The 15,771-nt window shown below is 42.2% G+C and overlaps 1 protein-coding gene and 2 pseudogenes across 12 annotated transcripts in view; all 3 read right to left on the reverse strand.

The window, feature by feature from the left end:
* The window catches only part of HDAC4 (histone deacetylase 4), a 124,863-nt gene that overhangs the window by 72,794 nt on the left and 36,298 nt on the right, over positions 1 to 15,771 (reverse strand). For 9 of the 12 annotated variants that reach the window (XM_028704255.2, XM_028704317.2, XM_028704282.2 and 6 more), the window contains one exon: positions 14,851 to 14,922. The exons of 1 other annotated variant lie outside the window; for it this stretch is intronic. In XM_028704255.2, the coding sequence (XP_028560088.2) occupies positions 14,851 to 14,922 (72 nt within the window). Of the gene's footprint in view, positions 1 to 14,850; positions 14,923 to 14,946; positions 15,002 to 15,771 lie in introns of all 12 variants that reach the window. 2 more of the 12 variants (XM_028704296.2, XM_028704275.2) reach the window with 1 other exon arrangement.
* Positions 229 to 3,584, reverse strand: LOC144326620 (uncharacterized; annotated as a pseudogene).
* On the reverse strand, positions 1,902 to 6,792 carry LOC144325534 (uncharacterized; annotated as a pseudogene).

Genomic DNA, 15,771 nt, shown 5'->3' on the forward strand with positions numbered 1-15,771 from the left:
GCCTTCTCGGTAGTGGCACCCGCCCTGTGGAACACCCTCCCGTCAGATGTCAAGGAAATAAACAACAAGACATCTGAAGGCAGCCCTGTTTAGGGAAGTTTTTAAAGTTTGATGTAGTACAGTATTTTAATTTTTTTTTTTTTTGGAAGCCTCCCAGAGTGGCTGGGGAAACCCAGACAGATAGGCGGGGCAGAAATAATAAATTATTATTATTATTATTATTATTATTATTATTATTATTATTATTATTATTATAGCTGGTAAGGCAGGCAAAGACAGATGCCAGCATCCATATCACTAAGGCCACTTAGATTTATAACATCATATTTGGATCAAAATGTAATTCCAATAGCCACAGCTGTCCTTAAAATCTAACTCTGATCAGCCACATGAACAATGGCAAGGATGATGGGTGTTGCACTTCAAAAAACAACTGAATGTTAACTACCCTTGCTCAAGTCAGTTAACCACAAAGAACCATTTAAGTTAGTAAGTTTAAAACAAAAACACTTTTGGAAGCTATTTTGGTGCTACCATATTTCAGTTATAAAGAATGAGAAAAGCAGAATATATTAGTCTTTCCTTCCTACAATGACTAGTAACTTACAATTTAACAAACGCTCTCATGATAACTTCAATATATAACTATACAGATATTTTTAACGTATGCAGATTAAATGTGAATGAATTAATCATTTAGAAGGTAGATAATCAAATTATGACATTATTTAATTAATTTACAAGCCTTCCTTTGGGAGTGTTGCATATACTGTATTTTTTACTGATGTTAGCTGTTTTAGGAAACAATATTTGTCTGAAAAGCAGGATGTAAATAAATAAATAAGAACTGATTTGCAACAAGACAATGGACAGAAAGAAGCTTTGATTCCTGAAATCTCTACCCCCAAGTCAGCGCTAGTCAAGAAGCAGGATGCACAAGAAACAAGAAGTTGGACATGTCTGCATATAAGGATCTGAAATATTTTATTTTTATTATTTATTGAATTTATATACCGCCCTATACCCGGAGGTCTCAGGGCGGTTCACAAAACAGCACAAAAGAGCCACATTTTAAAAGGGTATAGGATGTAAATCAAATCAACCAAAGACCTGATTAAAAAAAAACAACATTTTTGCCTGGTGCTTAAAGGTGTATAATGAAGGCGCCAGGCGAACATCCTTCTGAGATTGTGGTGCCCAGAATTGGACACCATATTCCAGGTGTAGTCTGACCAAGGCAGAAGAGAGTGGGACTATGACTTCCCTTGATCTGGACACTAGACTTCGGTTGACACAGCCTAGAACAGCAGTGACTTTTTTTGCTGCTGCATCACACTGTTGACTCATGATAAGCTTGTGGTCTACCAAGACCTCTAGATCCTTTTCACATGTACTGCTAGTAAGACAGGTGTCCCCAATCCTATATTTGTGCATCTGGTTCTTCCTGCCTAAGTGCAGAACTTTACATTTGTCCCTATTGAAATTCATTTTGTTAAGCTTGGGCCCCGTTCTCCAATCTGTTAAAGTCATTTTGAATTCTGATTCTGTCTTCTACTGAATTAGCTACCCCTCCCAGTTTGGTATCATCTGCAAATTTGATGAGCATCCCCTCAATTCCTCCATCCAAGTAGTTTATAAAGACATTGAACAACAACGGGGCCAGGACAGAAACTTGTGGCACCCCACTTGTCACTTTTTCCTAAGATTGTGAGGAACCACTAATGACCACTCTTTGGATTTGGTCCACCAACCAGCTACAAATCCACCTTACAGTTACCTCATTTAACCCACATTTTACCAGCTTCCTCGCAAGATTATCATGGGGGACTTTGTCAAAAGCCTTACTGAAATCAAGATACACTACGTCCACACCATTCCCCTGATTCACCAAGCTTGTTACTCCATCCAAAAACCAAAAAAAAAAAAGAGATCAGACTGGTTTGTCATGGCTTATTTTTGAGAAACCTATGCTGGGTCTTAATAATCACGAGGGCTGGTTAATATCTGATTTTCAACATTGTGATATATCACCATCTAAAACATCACAATATTTTGATATATTTTGATATACCACGATATCTGAAATAAGGCTGAAGCTATATAGAAGTGAATGTGGGAATGTCCTGGCAACTGCTAAAAACTATCGGTCTAATTCTAAAACTGATAAATTTTTACTTACTCTTAACATATTGTTACAACTGCTATGTTACAGTACTACTGTACTGATAATGTTTAAATTATCACATTTTCTCTAAAATTTAAGCTGTAAAATTTAATCAGTAACATAGATATCAAAGGTAAGGTGAGAGAATGTTCCCTAAAAAATTAATTACGTTACAAAACAAGTAAAAGGCCAATTCAGTGTCACTTTTAGTTATTCAAGTATTGAGTATAAAAGGTAAAAGGTAAATGACCCCTGGACAGTTAAGTCCAGTCAAAGGCAACTATGGGGTGCAGCGCTCATCTCACTTCAGGCCGAAGAAGCCAGCGTTTGTCCACAGACAGCTTTCTGAGTCATGTGGCCAGCATGACTAAACCGCTTCCGGTGCAACAGAACACCATGACAGAAACCAGAGTGCACAGAAACGCTGTTTACCTTGCCGCCGCCGCCACAGTACCTATTTATCTACTTGCACTGGTATGTTTTCGAACTGCTAGGTTGGCAGAAGCTGGGACAGAGCAATGGGAGCTCACACCGTCACACGGATTTGAACTGCCAACCTTACAATCGGCAAGCCCAAGAGGCTCAGTGGTTTAGACTACATCCCACAACTCCAGTTATTTGATTGATAGTTAATTTTCTTTTCTAAACCAAGCCAAAGTAGAAAGAATGGAATGGATAAATTTTAACAGAACAAAATATTTTTAAACAAATTTATATTTTTTTTGCCAGGAAAAATTGCATTTCTTTTATAAGGTAAAGGTAAAGGTACCCCTGCCCGTATGGGCCAGTCGTGTCTGACTCTAGGGTTGTGCGCTCATCTCACTGAAGAGGCCGGGAGCCAGCGCTGTCCAAAGACACTTCTGGGTCACGTGGCCAGTGTGACGAAGCTGCTCCGGCGAACCGGCACCAGAGCAGCACACGGAACGCCGTTTACCTTCCCGCTATTAAGCGGTACCTATTTATCTACTTGCACTTAAGGGTGCTTTCGAACTGCTAGGTGGGCAGGAGCTGGGACCGAACGACGGGAGCTCACCCCGCCGCAGGGATTCGAACCGCCGACCATGCGATCGGCAAGTCCTAGGCACTGAGGTTTTACCCACAGCACCACCGCGTCCCTTCATTTCTTTTATAAACCAGGCCAAACCAGGAAGAATGGATAAAATTTTACAGAACAAAAAATTATTAAATGAAATTTATAAATTTTTGGAATGAAAATCTGCATTTCGGCATTCTCTGGCAATAGAGATGTCATTTGTCTTTGAAGAACATTGCCAGCAGTGCTGAACACATTTTCAGATGGCACACTTGTTCTGTTTTTGGATAGCCAAATATTTCTTTGCAAGCACTTTCAACTTTGGGAAGGATGCCTCATGTCCCATATCAGAGGGCATTCATCAATGTCCTCTGTTGGCATCGCCATATAGTCTGTGGGTTGCTGCTGCCCCAAAAGAAAGAAGCACACAAAAAACACAGGGGGGTCCCCCCTTTTATTCTGAGACGACTTGCAAGCCAACTTGGTATCCCTCCCCCTTGCAGCAGCATAGTGCAAGCAACTTGGAAGGGAAAGAGAGAGAGAGCACAGCTAAAAAAGAAGAAGTTCCTTGGAAGGGTAGTACTACAGAGAAGCTCATCACTGGAGCAAGGAAGGGAAAGGGTTAACACAGAGGAGGCAGGGGAGGCTCTAGAGATGGTTTCTGAAAAATCTGTTTCTCCATCAGGCTGCAGTTTTTGCTCAACCTTTTGTAGCTATTTGTAGCAATAACCTGTTCTCAAAGAGACAGAGATTTTTAGAGGGTCACCTTTTCTCAACCTGTAGCTATTTGTAGCAATGGCAGGGGAGAGCTGACCAGTTCTCAAAGAGGCAGAAATTTTTACAGGCAGCTGTTTTTGCTCAGCCTATTGTAGCTACAGTCATACCTCGGGATGAATACGCTTCCGGTTAGGCAAATTCGGGTTGCGCTCCGCGGCAACCCTGGAAGTAACAGAGCGCGTTACTTCCGGGTTTCGCCGCACGCGCAGACCGTCAAAATGATGTCACGCACATGCGCAGAAGCTCTGAAACGTGACCCGCGCATGCGCAGACACGCGGACACAGGTTACGTTCGCTTCGGGATGTGAACAGGGCTCCGGAACGGATCCCGTTTGCATCCCGAGGTACCACTGTATTTCTAGTGATGGTGGGGAGAGCTAACCTGTTCTCAAAGATGTGGTGATTTCTGCAGCAGCCAGCTGGCAGGGAAGAGCTGACCAAGGCAGCGTTAGCAAGGGCTGACTGTGGAATTATCTGTTCTGGGACCTTTCCTGGTACTGATGTCAAGTTCACTTGTCAGTAGTTACCTGGGTCTTCATTTCCCCCCTTTTTGAAAATGGGGACATTTGCTCACCTCCAGTCTGCAGGGACCTCACCTGTTCTCCAAGAATTCTCAAAGATCATAGGCAAAGGCTCTGACATTACATCTGCAAGCTCCTTTAGAACCCTTGGAGACAGCTCTTCAGGCCCTGTAGATTTGAATTCCTTTAAAGTAGCTAGGTGTTCCCTTACTACCTCTTTTCCTATATTGAGCTGCAGCTCCCTCCTTACATCATTTATTCTGTTATCACCAGGCTGTGCATCACCTTTCTTTTGAGTGAAGACAAAGGCAAAGTAGATGTTGAGTAGCTCCCCCTTCTCTTTGTCACTCAACAGCATTTCTCCATCTTTTCCACACAGAGGACCTACGACTTCCTTGTTCTTCCTCTTCCTTTGGACACAGCCAAAGAACCTTTTTTATTATTATTTTCAACCTCTCTTGCAAGCCTGAGCTCATTCTGAGCTTTAGCCAGCCTGACTTTCCCCCTGCAACTGTTGGCTACTCGTGTATACTCCTCCTTTGTGATTTCCCCTTTCTTCCATTTCTTATACATGCCCTTCTTAACTCTCAGCTCATCTGTAAAGCTCCTTTTACGGCCACACCGGTTTCCTTAGAAACAGTAGCACCTCGGGTAACGTAAACTTCGGGTTGCAAAAGCGGCAAACCCAGAAGTGTTTCGCCGCATGCACATGCGCAGAAGCGGTCCTTCCAGGTGCGGAAACCTCAGGATCCAACCAGAGCTCTGGAACAGATCCCATCCGCAACCGGAGGTACCACTGTACACTTTAAAACTATGAAACCAGAGTGTTTTTGTATCATGGCCCCAGCCCACTGAAGAGAATGAGAGCCCATATCCTATTGATTTCGCTTGGACTCACGCTTCACTCACCTTCTCTAGATTAGAGCCCAGAAGTGCCACGAAAGCTCCCCAATTTGAAAACAGATGTGTAGTTCATTCAACATGAAACTGCATTTTGTCATTTCCAAATTTCTATACTGATATAAAGAATCAGCAACTCAGTGCTTCTCCATTAGCAAGCGTATCAAATTTGCCCTGTAGAATGAGCTTTATTACACTGTGGCAGAGCCACTTCTGAAGAAAACCTACACATTTTACCTATTTAGTTGCTACAAATAATACCTACCTCAAATGCCTTCGGTATTAGACAAGCGTGCCAGCTGCAGAGCTCATCAACATCATTCCCATTCATTGTATTCACAGACTGGTGCGTCAAACATGACTCATACTACTTCAGTCACAAAAAACTATCAGACATGCCACAACTTCCAAACAGAAGCAATGAGTGCCTCTGACCCACAGTACTCTTCGGGAAACAATAAAACCTTCTCTACTTAATGAACATGTCAGCCAAACAGAAAAAGCCTGTATTGTCATGAATATTTTATGGTGAACTAGAAAATTGCTTTTAACAGCTATGTCTTCACAACATATTAGTATGATCAGATTCATGACGTCTACAAAAAAGTATACAAAGGCTATATTCAGAGTTTTAATGAGAAATGCCAAAGGCACAAATTAGGTTTAAATTATGAATAGGTTGTATTCTTGGAGTCCAGTCTTTTCAACACCACAAAAGAATATCATACAGATTTTCAATTATTATGCTACTTTTTATTATAGATAGATCACTGTCTTAGTTATCATTTTAACACCAAGTTAAAACATGTATACCGAGAAATTAAATTTTTCCAAAGATTGCCTATGTAAAAAACGAACCTCCAAGACATTTTACTTATGACTATAAAGTGTAAAATGAAAATGTGTTTTTAGTGAATTTGTTTTACACACACACACACACACACACACACACACACACACTTCACTCTGACAATGCTCATACATTTTTTAAATCTAAAGTTTTAAAATTATGGTCAAATAAAATATACTCCATCATACCTGCAACCCACTGTCTGCAAGTAAGTATGTGTGTGTGAATTCACAATATATATTTTCCACCCTTAAAAAGGTGCTTAAAAAACACATTAAAATCCCCGCCAAAGAAATCAAGGCAACACTTGCAGATGCTCTGCTTGGGCAAAGGAGCTTTTAAAATCCACCTTCCAAACAGCAGTCTCTAGACAAGCCTCCTCCCAATAACACCCTCTTAGCTAGCAACCCATAAAATATAGGGGACTCTTGCTGGAAGGAAAGTTTGCCCCTCCCTCTCTAGGCGAGTCAAAGTGCTTTCTCCTTGCTAATGGTGGCAACACATGAAAGATTCAGCACTCCACTGCCCCACAGTTAATTCAACACACAATATACAAGTTTTTTAAATTTGTGAGGTCCATGCCTTTACACAAAATACCATAAAACATTATTAAAAGATAAACAATAAAATTATAAAAGTAAGCTAAAATTCATGTCATGCTATCCCAGCAAGGAAACTACCCAAAAAACCCCACCATTCAACACACAATATATGAGGAACACAACTATCTAACCAACATTTTGAATTTATTGCTATTTTAGTCTACCAGAAACCTAGTCTCTGAACTTGAACCCACCAACATAGTTTCTCACGTTATTTCCTGTGTGTATCAATGTGCAATGATCATCTCGAGTATCTTAAACTATTTCAGACACTAAAATCCTTGCACAAGAACTCAACATGTATTTTACAAGTCCTTCAGAATTTTAGATCAAGATAATGGCTGCCAAACAATATTTTCATCTGAGAAAAATGTAGCATGTGATTTGGGTATGTGCAACATATATCAAATGGAAATTATAATAAATTCAAAGGAACATTCAAACAAATGCTGTTAATTCTCAAGAATATATTAGCACAAAGCCACTTAAACAGACTAGCAACTCGCTTAGAGGATAAACCCCCCAGAATCCATTTAAAAATTATCTCTAAAATTGTTCACTGAGCATCATTTTTCTTCTGCTCAATATTTGTCACAAATACATGCTTAACAGTATTATTGCTTAGAAGATTGCACTGTATATGCATGGCACTCTATTCACAGTCCACACTTCAGTAAATGTCAAAATTTGCTGAAACACTAAGAGACAGTGAGATCATAGCTATTTATAGAAACAAGCTTCTGCAGTATCTGACTGCAGTGCCAAGATACAGGAATGATATTTTTATTGAAGCTGTAGTAGAACATACCTCAACATGGAATAATAGCAAGCTATAGCTAACGATCACCAGATATTTCTCCATTCTGTTTTAAAAGCCTTTTTAGTCACAAATAATATAATATGTTGAACACTATGAAGCTAGACTAAGGATTCAAACCAGAAGATAAAAATCAAACAGAACTTTAAAGCGTAACATATAAGTAATATGGTTTATATATTGCGAACCATATTCAAAGTGGAAGTCCTTCACAGTAAGACACTAGGATGAGCTCAGCACAGACAATATGTGCTAGTCTCTCAATGCTGATAAGGCGATCTGGAACATGTTCCCATGTTAGAATAACAGAACTACAGAATTGTAGAGTTGGAAGGGACCCCAGTATCAATGTAGGAATCTCAAATAAGCATCCATGACAGAGGGCCATCTAATCTCTCCTTAAAAACCTCCAATGTCTGCCACCTCTTGTGTGAGTCTGTTTCACAGTTGAACAGGTCTTAATGTCAGAAAATTCAGTCCTTTCTCCAAACTATGAGAATTTTCCCTGTGTTTTTGAGGGGGTGGGTGTGGGTGGGATAGGCAGAGAGGTACCGTATTTTTCACCCTATAAGACGCACTTTTCCCCCTCCAAAAATGAAGGGGAAATGTGTGTGCGTCTTATGGGGCGAATGCAGGCTTTCGCTGAAGCCTGGAGAGCGAGAGGTGTCGGTGCGCACCGACACCTCTCGCTCTCCAGGCTAAAGGAAGCTATCCGCAAGCATTGCACGCCGGGGGAACTCCCCCCCGGGCGCGCAAGGCTTGCGGGCGGCAGCCTGCAGCGCGGAGCACGGGGCGCCCTTCGGAGGACGCCCCGTGCTTTGCGCAGCTGTCCGCAAGCCTTGGGCGCCTGGGGGAACTCCCCCCGGCGCGCAAGGCTTGCGGGCGGCAGCCTGCAGCGCGGAGCGCGGGGCGTCCTTCGGAGGGCGCCCCGTTCTTCGCGCAGCTGTCCGCAAGCCTTGCGCGCCCAGGGGAACTCCCCCCGGCGTGCACGGCTTGCGGGCGGCAGCCAGCAGCGCGGAGCACGGGGCGCCCTCCGTAGGAGGCTGCGGAGGGTGGCGCGGAGCTGCCCGCGCTCCAGGGCTTCTTGCAGCTCCGCGCCACCCCCGGATCCCGGCGCGAAGCCGCGCGGGGCTCCGGAGGGTGGCGGGGAGCTACCTGGGCTCCAGGGCTTCCTGCAGCTCTGCGCCACCCTCTGGATCCTGGCGCGAAGCCGCGCGGGGCTGCGGAGGGTGGCACGGAGCTGCCTGCGCTCCAGGGCTTCTTGCAGCTCCGCGCCACGCCCCGGATCCCGGCGCGAAGCCTGCATCCCGAAGCCTGGTGCGCGCTGAAGAGCGCCCCCGGGCTTCACGCACCTCTCCGCAAGCCTGGGGGGACCAGTGTGGCTCCCTAGGCTTGCGGATATCAGGCTGTTCTGGGGGCTGGGGTCGGGGGAAGCTTGGGCTTCCCCCGCGCCTGCCCCGTGCCTGGGGAGGGGAAAAAAATTTTTTTTCTTTATTCTCCCCCCAAAAAATTAGGTGCGTCTTATGGGGCGGTGCGTCCTATGGGGCGAAAAATACGGTAACCATGGTCAGGATTACATGTGCACCAAATTTATCTCCAAAAACAAAATCAGATGGAGAAATTCAAGTCCTAAAAGGGAAACACAATACAGTTCCTGCCTTCTGTAATAGGAATTCTGAGGTCTTGTTGTTGTTTAGTCGTTTAGTCGTGTCCGACTCTTCATGACCCCCTGGACCAGAGCACGCCAGGCACTTCTGTCTTCCACTGCCTCCCGCAGTTTGGTCAGACTCATGTTTGTAGCTTCGAAAACACTGTCCAACCATCTTGTCCTCTGTCGTCCCCTTCTCCTTGTGCCCTCCATCTTTCCCAGCATCAGGGTCTTTTTCCAGGGAGTCTTCTCTTCTCACGAGGTGGCCAAAGTATTGGAGCCTCAGCTTCACAATCTGTCCTTCCAGTGAGGCCTCAGGGTTGATTTCCTTCAGAATGGAGAGGTTGGATCTTCTTGCAGTCCATGGGACTCTCAAGAGTGTCCCCCAGCACCATAATTCAAAAGCATCAATTCTTTGGCGATCAGCCTTCTTGATGGTCCAGCTCTCACTTCCATACATCACAACTGGGAAAACCATGGCTTTAACTATACGGACCTTTGTTGGTAAGGTGATGTCTCTGCTTTTTAAGATGTTGTCTAGATTTGCCATCGCCTTTCTCCCAAGGAGCAGGCGTCTTTTAATTTCGTGACTGCTGTCACCATCTGCAGTGATCATGGAGCCCAAGGAAGTAAAATCTCTCACTGCTTCCATTTCTTCCCCTTCTATTTGCCAGGAGGTGATGGGCCCAGTGGCCATGATCTTCGTTTTTTTGATGTTGAGCTTCAGACCATATTTTGCGCTCTCCTCTTTCACCCTCATTAAAAGGTTCTTTAATTCCTCCTCACTTTCTGCCATCAAGGTTGTGTCATCTGCATATCTGAGGTTGTTGATATTTCTTCCAGCAATCTTAATTCCGGTTTGGGATTCATCCAGCCCAGCCTTTCGCTTGATGAATTCTGCATATAAGTTAAATAAGCAGGGGGACAATATACAGCCTTGCCGTACTCCTTTCCCAATTTTGAACCAATTAGTTGTTCCATATCCAGTTCTAACTGTAGCTTCTTGTCCCACATAGAGATTTCTCAGGAGACAGATGAGGTGATCAGGCACTCCCATTTCTTTAAGAACTTGCCATAGTTTGCTGTGGTCGACACAGTCAAAGGCTTTTGCATAGTCAATGAAGCAAAAGCAGATGCCTTTCTGGAACTCTCTAGCTTTCTCCATAATCCAGCGCATGTTTGCAATTTGGTCTCTGGTTCCTCTGCCCCTTCTAAATCCAGCTTGCACTTCTGGGAGTTCTCGGTCCACATACTGCTTGAGCATTCCTTGTAGAATTTTAAGCATAACCTTGCTAGCGTGTGAAATGAGTGCAATTGTGCGGTAGTTGGAGCATTCTTTGGCACTGCCCTTCTTTGGGATTGGGATGTAGACTGATCTTCTCCAATCCTCTGGCCACTGCTGAGTTTTCCAAATTTGCTGGCATATTGAGTGTAGCACCTTAACAGCATCCTCTTTTAAAATTTTAAATAATTCAGCTGGAATATCATCACTTCCACTGGCCTTGTTATTAGCAATGCTTTCTAAGGCCCATTTGACTTCACTCTCCAGGATGTCTGGCTCAAGGTCAGCAACCACACTACCTGGGGTGTATGAGACATCCATTTCTTTCTGGTATAATTCCTCTGTGTATTCTCGCCACCTCTTCTTGATGTCTTCTGCTTCTGTTAGGTCCTTTCCACTTTTGTCTTTTATTATGGAAATCTTTGTACAAAATGTTCCTTTCATATCTCCAATTTTCTTGAACAGATCTCTGGTTTTCCCCATTCTATTGTTTTCCTCTATTTCTTTGCATTGCTCGTTTAAGAAGGCCTTCTTGTCTCTCCTTGCTATTTTTTGGAAATCTGCATTCAATTTCCTGTATCTTTCACTATCTCCCTCGCATTTTGCTTGCCTTCTCTCCTCCGCTATTTGTAAGGCCTCGTTGGACAGCCACTTTGCTTTCTTGCATTTCCTTTTCATTGGGATGGTTTTAGTTGCTGCCTCTTGTATAATGTTACGAACCTCCATCCATAGTTCTTCAGGCACTCTGTCCACCAAATCTAAATCCTTAAACCTGTTCCTCACTTCCACTGTGTATTCATAAGGGATTTGACTTAGATCGTATCTTACCGGCCCAGTGGTTTTTCCTACTTTCTTCAGTTTAAGCTTGAATTTTGCTATAAGAAGCTAATGATCTGAGCCACAGTCAGCTCCAGGTCTTGTTTTTGCTGACTGTATAGAGCTTCTCCATCTTTGGCTGCAGAGAATATAATCAATCTGATTTCGATGCTGCCCATCTGGTGATGTCCATGTGTAGAGTCGTCTCTTGTGTTGTTGGAAAAGCGTGTTTCCACGCCATTTTTCTGGGTTCATCCTCTCTCCTGCGTGTGAGGGGAGAACCCTGTTGCAACAGATCAATAAAGATCAAGCTTACTAGCTGCTTTGCTTCTCAATATTCTCTGGTTGGCCTCTGTTATTTTCTCCTACCAATAGGGAACCCACGTAAGGACTCTATATGGGTTCTTGGATACCCCATAAGGGGAAAAGGGCAGATTTTTATTTACAACACTTCCAATCAGGGTTACAAGATTGGGAGCACTATGCTTCATTCACATGTCATGCAAAAATGTGGTTTAGCACAATGAATGAACAGGAATGAGCCTCAGCAACCCTTAGGCTTCCACATTCCCTCACCCAAGTCAGGATGCTTTCGGAAGCTTTTGCTTTCAGTTTTGGTTAACCACAGCTTGCCATGCCATCCAGACCCAGAACTGTGCTTAAAATTAACTACAATGAATGGAATGGTTTGAAGTTGCTTCTTTTAAGCAAAGCCTGGTGAACATTAACCAGTTTATCACTCCCACACTACCTCCAGCCACACACAAAGAGGAATCCAAAAGCCCAAAGCACAACCAAGAGCTGGTTCATGAATAAATATAAATCACTGTTTAGCACGACACGCAGTTTAGAATGAACCTGAGCAAAGCCTCAGGCTTGTTTGCTCCCCCTTCTTTTGCTGCACAACTGGGAAAGTGACTTCTGGAATTTCATTCAATTTCCACAACCTCTTAGATCACACTTTATAAACAAACTGGATGCTTGATTATACAAGCTTCATAACCCAAGGTTTAGCAATGACTGCCTCGCAAGACGAAAAACTCACAAGACGAAAGAATTTTCCATTTTTTTAGTCGTTCCGCAAGACAAATCTCCCTATGGGCTTGCTTCGCAAGACGAAACGTCTTGCGAGTTCTTGCGAGTTTGTTTCCTTTTTCTTAAAGCCGTTAAGCCGTTAATAGCCGCTAAGCCGCTAATACCCGTGCTTCGCAAGACGAAAAAACCGCAACACGAAGAGACTCACCGAACGGATTAATTTCGTCTTGTGAGGCACCACTGTATAATAAAGCTAGAGAAGGCTCTCAGCTATTGGCACACAGTCAATGAAGGGTAAGCCAGAACAGGCATCAGGCCACAAAGGCCTTTAAAGTAACAGTGTTCAGGTGGGGAGACGTTCCTGACCCAAAGCTTATCTTTTCCTTCTTTGGCTACTCGGTATGTACTATTGCCCATCCGCCAATACCAGACACAAAATAGTATCAAATGTGCCCTTTAGGGACAACATTTAAAAACATGGAGAGGCATATAAATTCTAGCTAGTTCCATGAATTGATTATCTAGAGCAGTGGTAAGCAATATACTGCCTTCCATATGTTCTGGACTACAACTTCCATCATTGCTAACCTTTGGCCATGATGATGGGATTGTGCTCCAGAATATCTGGAAGGTCCTAGGTTGCCTCTCCCTATCTAGATCCCTTACGGCCGGCTTTCAGAACTCAAATTGACTTGGAGGGTGACTTGCACAGGGAGATTGGGGAGGGCATAAGGATTCCAGCTGAGCGTTCTCAGTGGTGTTACCCCAGTTGTGGATTCCTCTTCTTAGCCCTCTTCTCCCTTCTGAGTAACCTTTCCTAATCTGGTTAAATCTCTCCCCCCCCCCCACGTGATTCTCATTATGATTGACCCTATGCTGCTATTGACCTTTTTCCTAAGCTAACAGCAGTGACAGGAGTGGTGAGAATTTCCATTAGAGTTGTGAGAGTGGGATGAAAGGTCTACCATTTCCCTCTCTGCAATTCCTCTTTTGCTGCTTAGTTGACTGGGGAACAGGTAAGCATAGTGAAAACGAGGCTGGACTACAAAAATAAATTAATTTGTATCTGGAGCCCCCCCCCCCCCATTTCCTGTGGATTAGTGGGAGGGTATTTTGTGGGCCATGTAACATTAAACAGTGGGCCAGTGTTGGCCAGGGGAGTGGGGTGGGCTGCACACTTCTGAATGAGAAACAGAAAAAAAATGTCATGTATCTTGGAGACTACGTGTACAGATCAGAATATGTGCATACTACCTGGAGAACCAATGGAATGCGGTCAAGGTATGTACATTTCCAAGGCCTGTGGGAGATTATTAATAATGGCTGGAGAATGCAGAAAAGTTAGTCAATATATGCACATTCCCCAATGCCTGATGAAGACCAGGAAATGACCAGAAAATAATGACCAGGAGATGTACACAATTCCCCGGGTTATGAACACATTCTCTATAAGGCAAGGAGAATTTGCAGCGACCACTTGTCATACACATTAGCAACTTAACATACATACAAAATTCCCCTTAACATACATATGTAATTATGCTTCCTTTCCCCACAGATGTGCAAACACAAAGAATTGTTCAATAAATCCGTATACTGAGTATGAGAGTTGTATATGTGTGTGCATGTGACAGAGTGATGGAGATTGATAATATTTATACAATCAACTCAATATTCAAAAACCTGGCCATCCTTTTAGTTACCAAATATCATTCCATCCTATTTTCCTATACAAATTAATTATAGGTTAGTACCAATCAATAGCATCACATATAATCAAGCAGATTACAATGATAACATATATATAACAACTGCAGCATAGGCCAAGATTATAAATACAAACATTATCTCAATACTATTTTAATTAGCTTGAATAAATTCTGCAATTAATATCTAACCCATATCTATTCCATTCTAGCTCATAATATTCTTTCTTTACCATGTTATTCAAATAACCTAACACCACAAATAGATCTAATGATATTATATAACTTAATATCACCTATAATGGATAGTTAACCTTTTTCCAAAAAAAGGTAATTTCTGTCATATCTACTCATTCCAAAGAATAATCACCATTTCATAAACCCAGGGACAGGCATATAAAGAAATCTGCCCTAACAGACCATATTTACACAGATGAGGCATCAACATAAAACTCAAAGGTTGATATAAAAATTAGTAAAACTATTTGGCCTCAGCTTTACTTTGTTTACTTCCTTCAATATCCTTCCCGTTTCCATTGTTAAGTATTATTTTTCCATAGTTGACATTAAATATTACAAATAATCTATGCTCCAAATGATTCCAAAAGTATCAAGTTACAGATCTCCCACCCCTTACAGAATGTTATGTACCATATACTTCTCACATATGGCATAATATTAAACAGCTTTATCTCTTACCAGAACTTGGCATATGGTTTACTCTGGCTGGATTTAACAATTCTACTGGCTGGTCCCTGCCAGAAAGTCCATCTGAAAAAAAAGAGAGAAACCCACCTAGTGTTAGTAGCTCCAGCAGGTTAAAGTTCACCAGAGGGTCTGAAGACATGACCTGATGAAAAAATAGAGGCAAAGAAACTGAGCTACGATTCTCAAAATATATATATATAGTTTTCAGGTATAAGTACAATTTACATTACAATATATTTTGTTTCAGTATTCAACTGTATTGAACTAAATTTTATGTAAGAACATGGTTGTTTTTACACAGCGTGTTTATATTACTGGCATTTTGTACCTTACATTTAAATTGTAAGCAACTGTTGTAGCCTATGATACCTAATACAATACAAATTGATCATTCTAACAGTTTGGTTAAGTTATTGGTAAATGATTTGTAGAAACTTTATTAAGTTCATACTTAATAACAAGTTGCAGAAGAAGCTATTATAGAGTTACCGGTAATAAAAACACACTGCACAAAGTAATGAACAATTCTGAGAATTTAGGGTTCCTTTTTATTAAGTGCATGAAATGAAACTACAATCTGGAATTGTTTGGGGGCTTTTCACTGCTGTTATAATACAAAATACGGATTGTATTATAAGACTTATTATATTATAAGAAATATATATATTTCTTATAAATCCTTATTGCATATTAAACAGTCCAATATAGGAATTAAATTAAATTAAATTGTAAAAAAGACAAAATAAGTTTTTCAACACACAACTGAGATTTCAAGAAGACAATGTTTTAAGAAAGGTTTACTTTAAATGGTATAAGCAGAAATTCCTGCTGTCAAAGCACTTTCCTGATTATAATTTTTCTAGGCCACTGTGAAGGGAGCCCACTGTGCCCCTGGGTCAGGAGCTGCCACGG

The sequence above is a fragment of the Podarcis muralis genome, chromosome 1, assembly GCF_964188315.1.
Source record: "Podarcis muralis chromosome 1, rPodMur119.hap1.1, whole genome shotgun sequence".
Classification (NCBI taxonomy): domain Eukaryota; kingdom Metazoa; phylum Chordata; class Lepidosauria; order Squamata; family Lacertidae; genus Podarcis; species Podarcis muralis.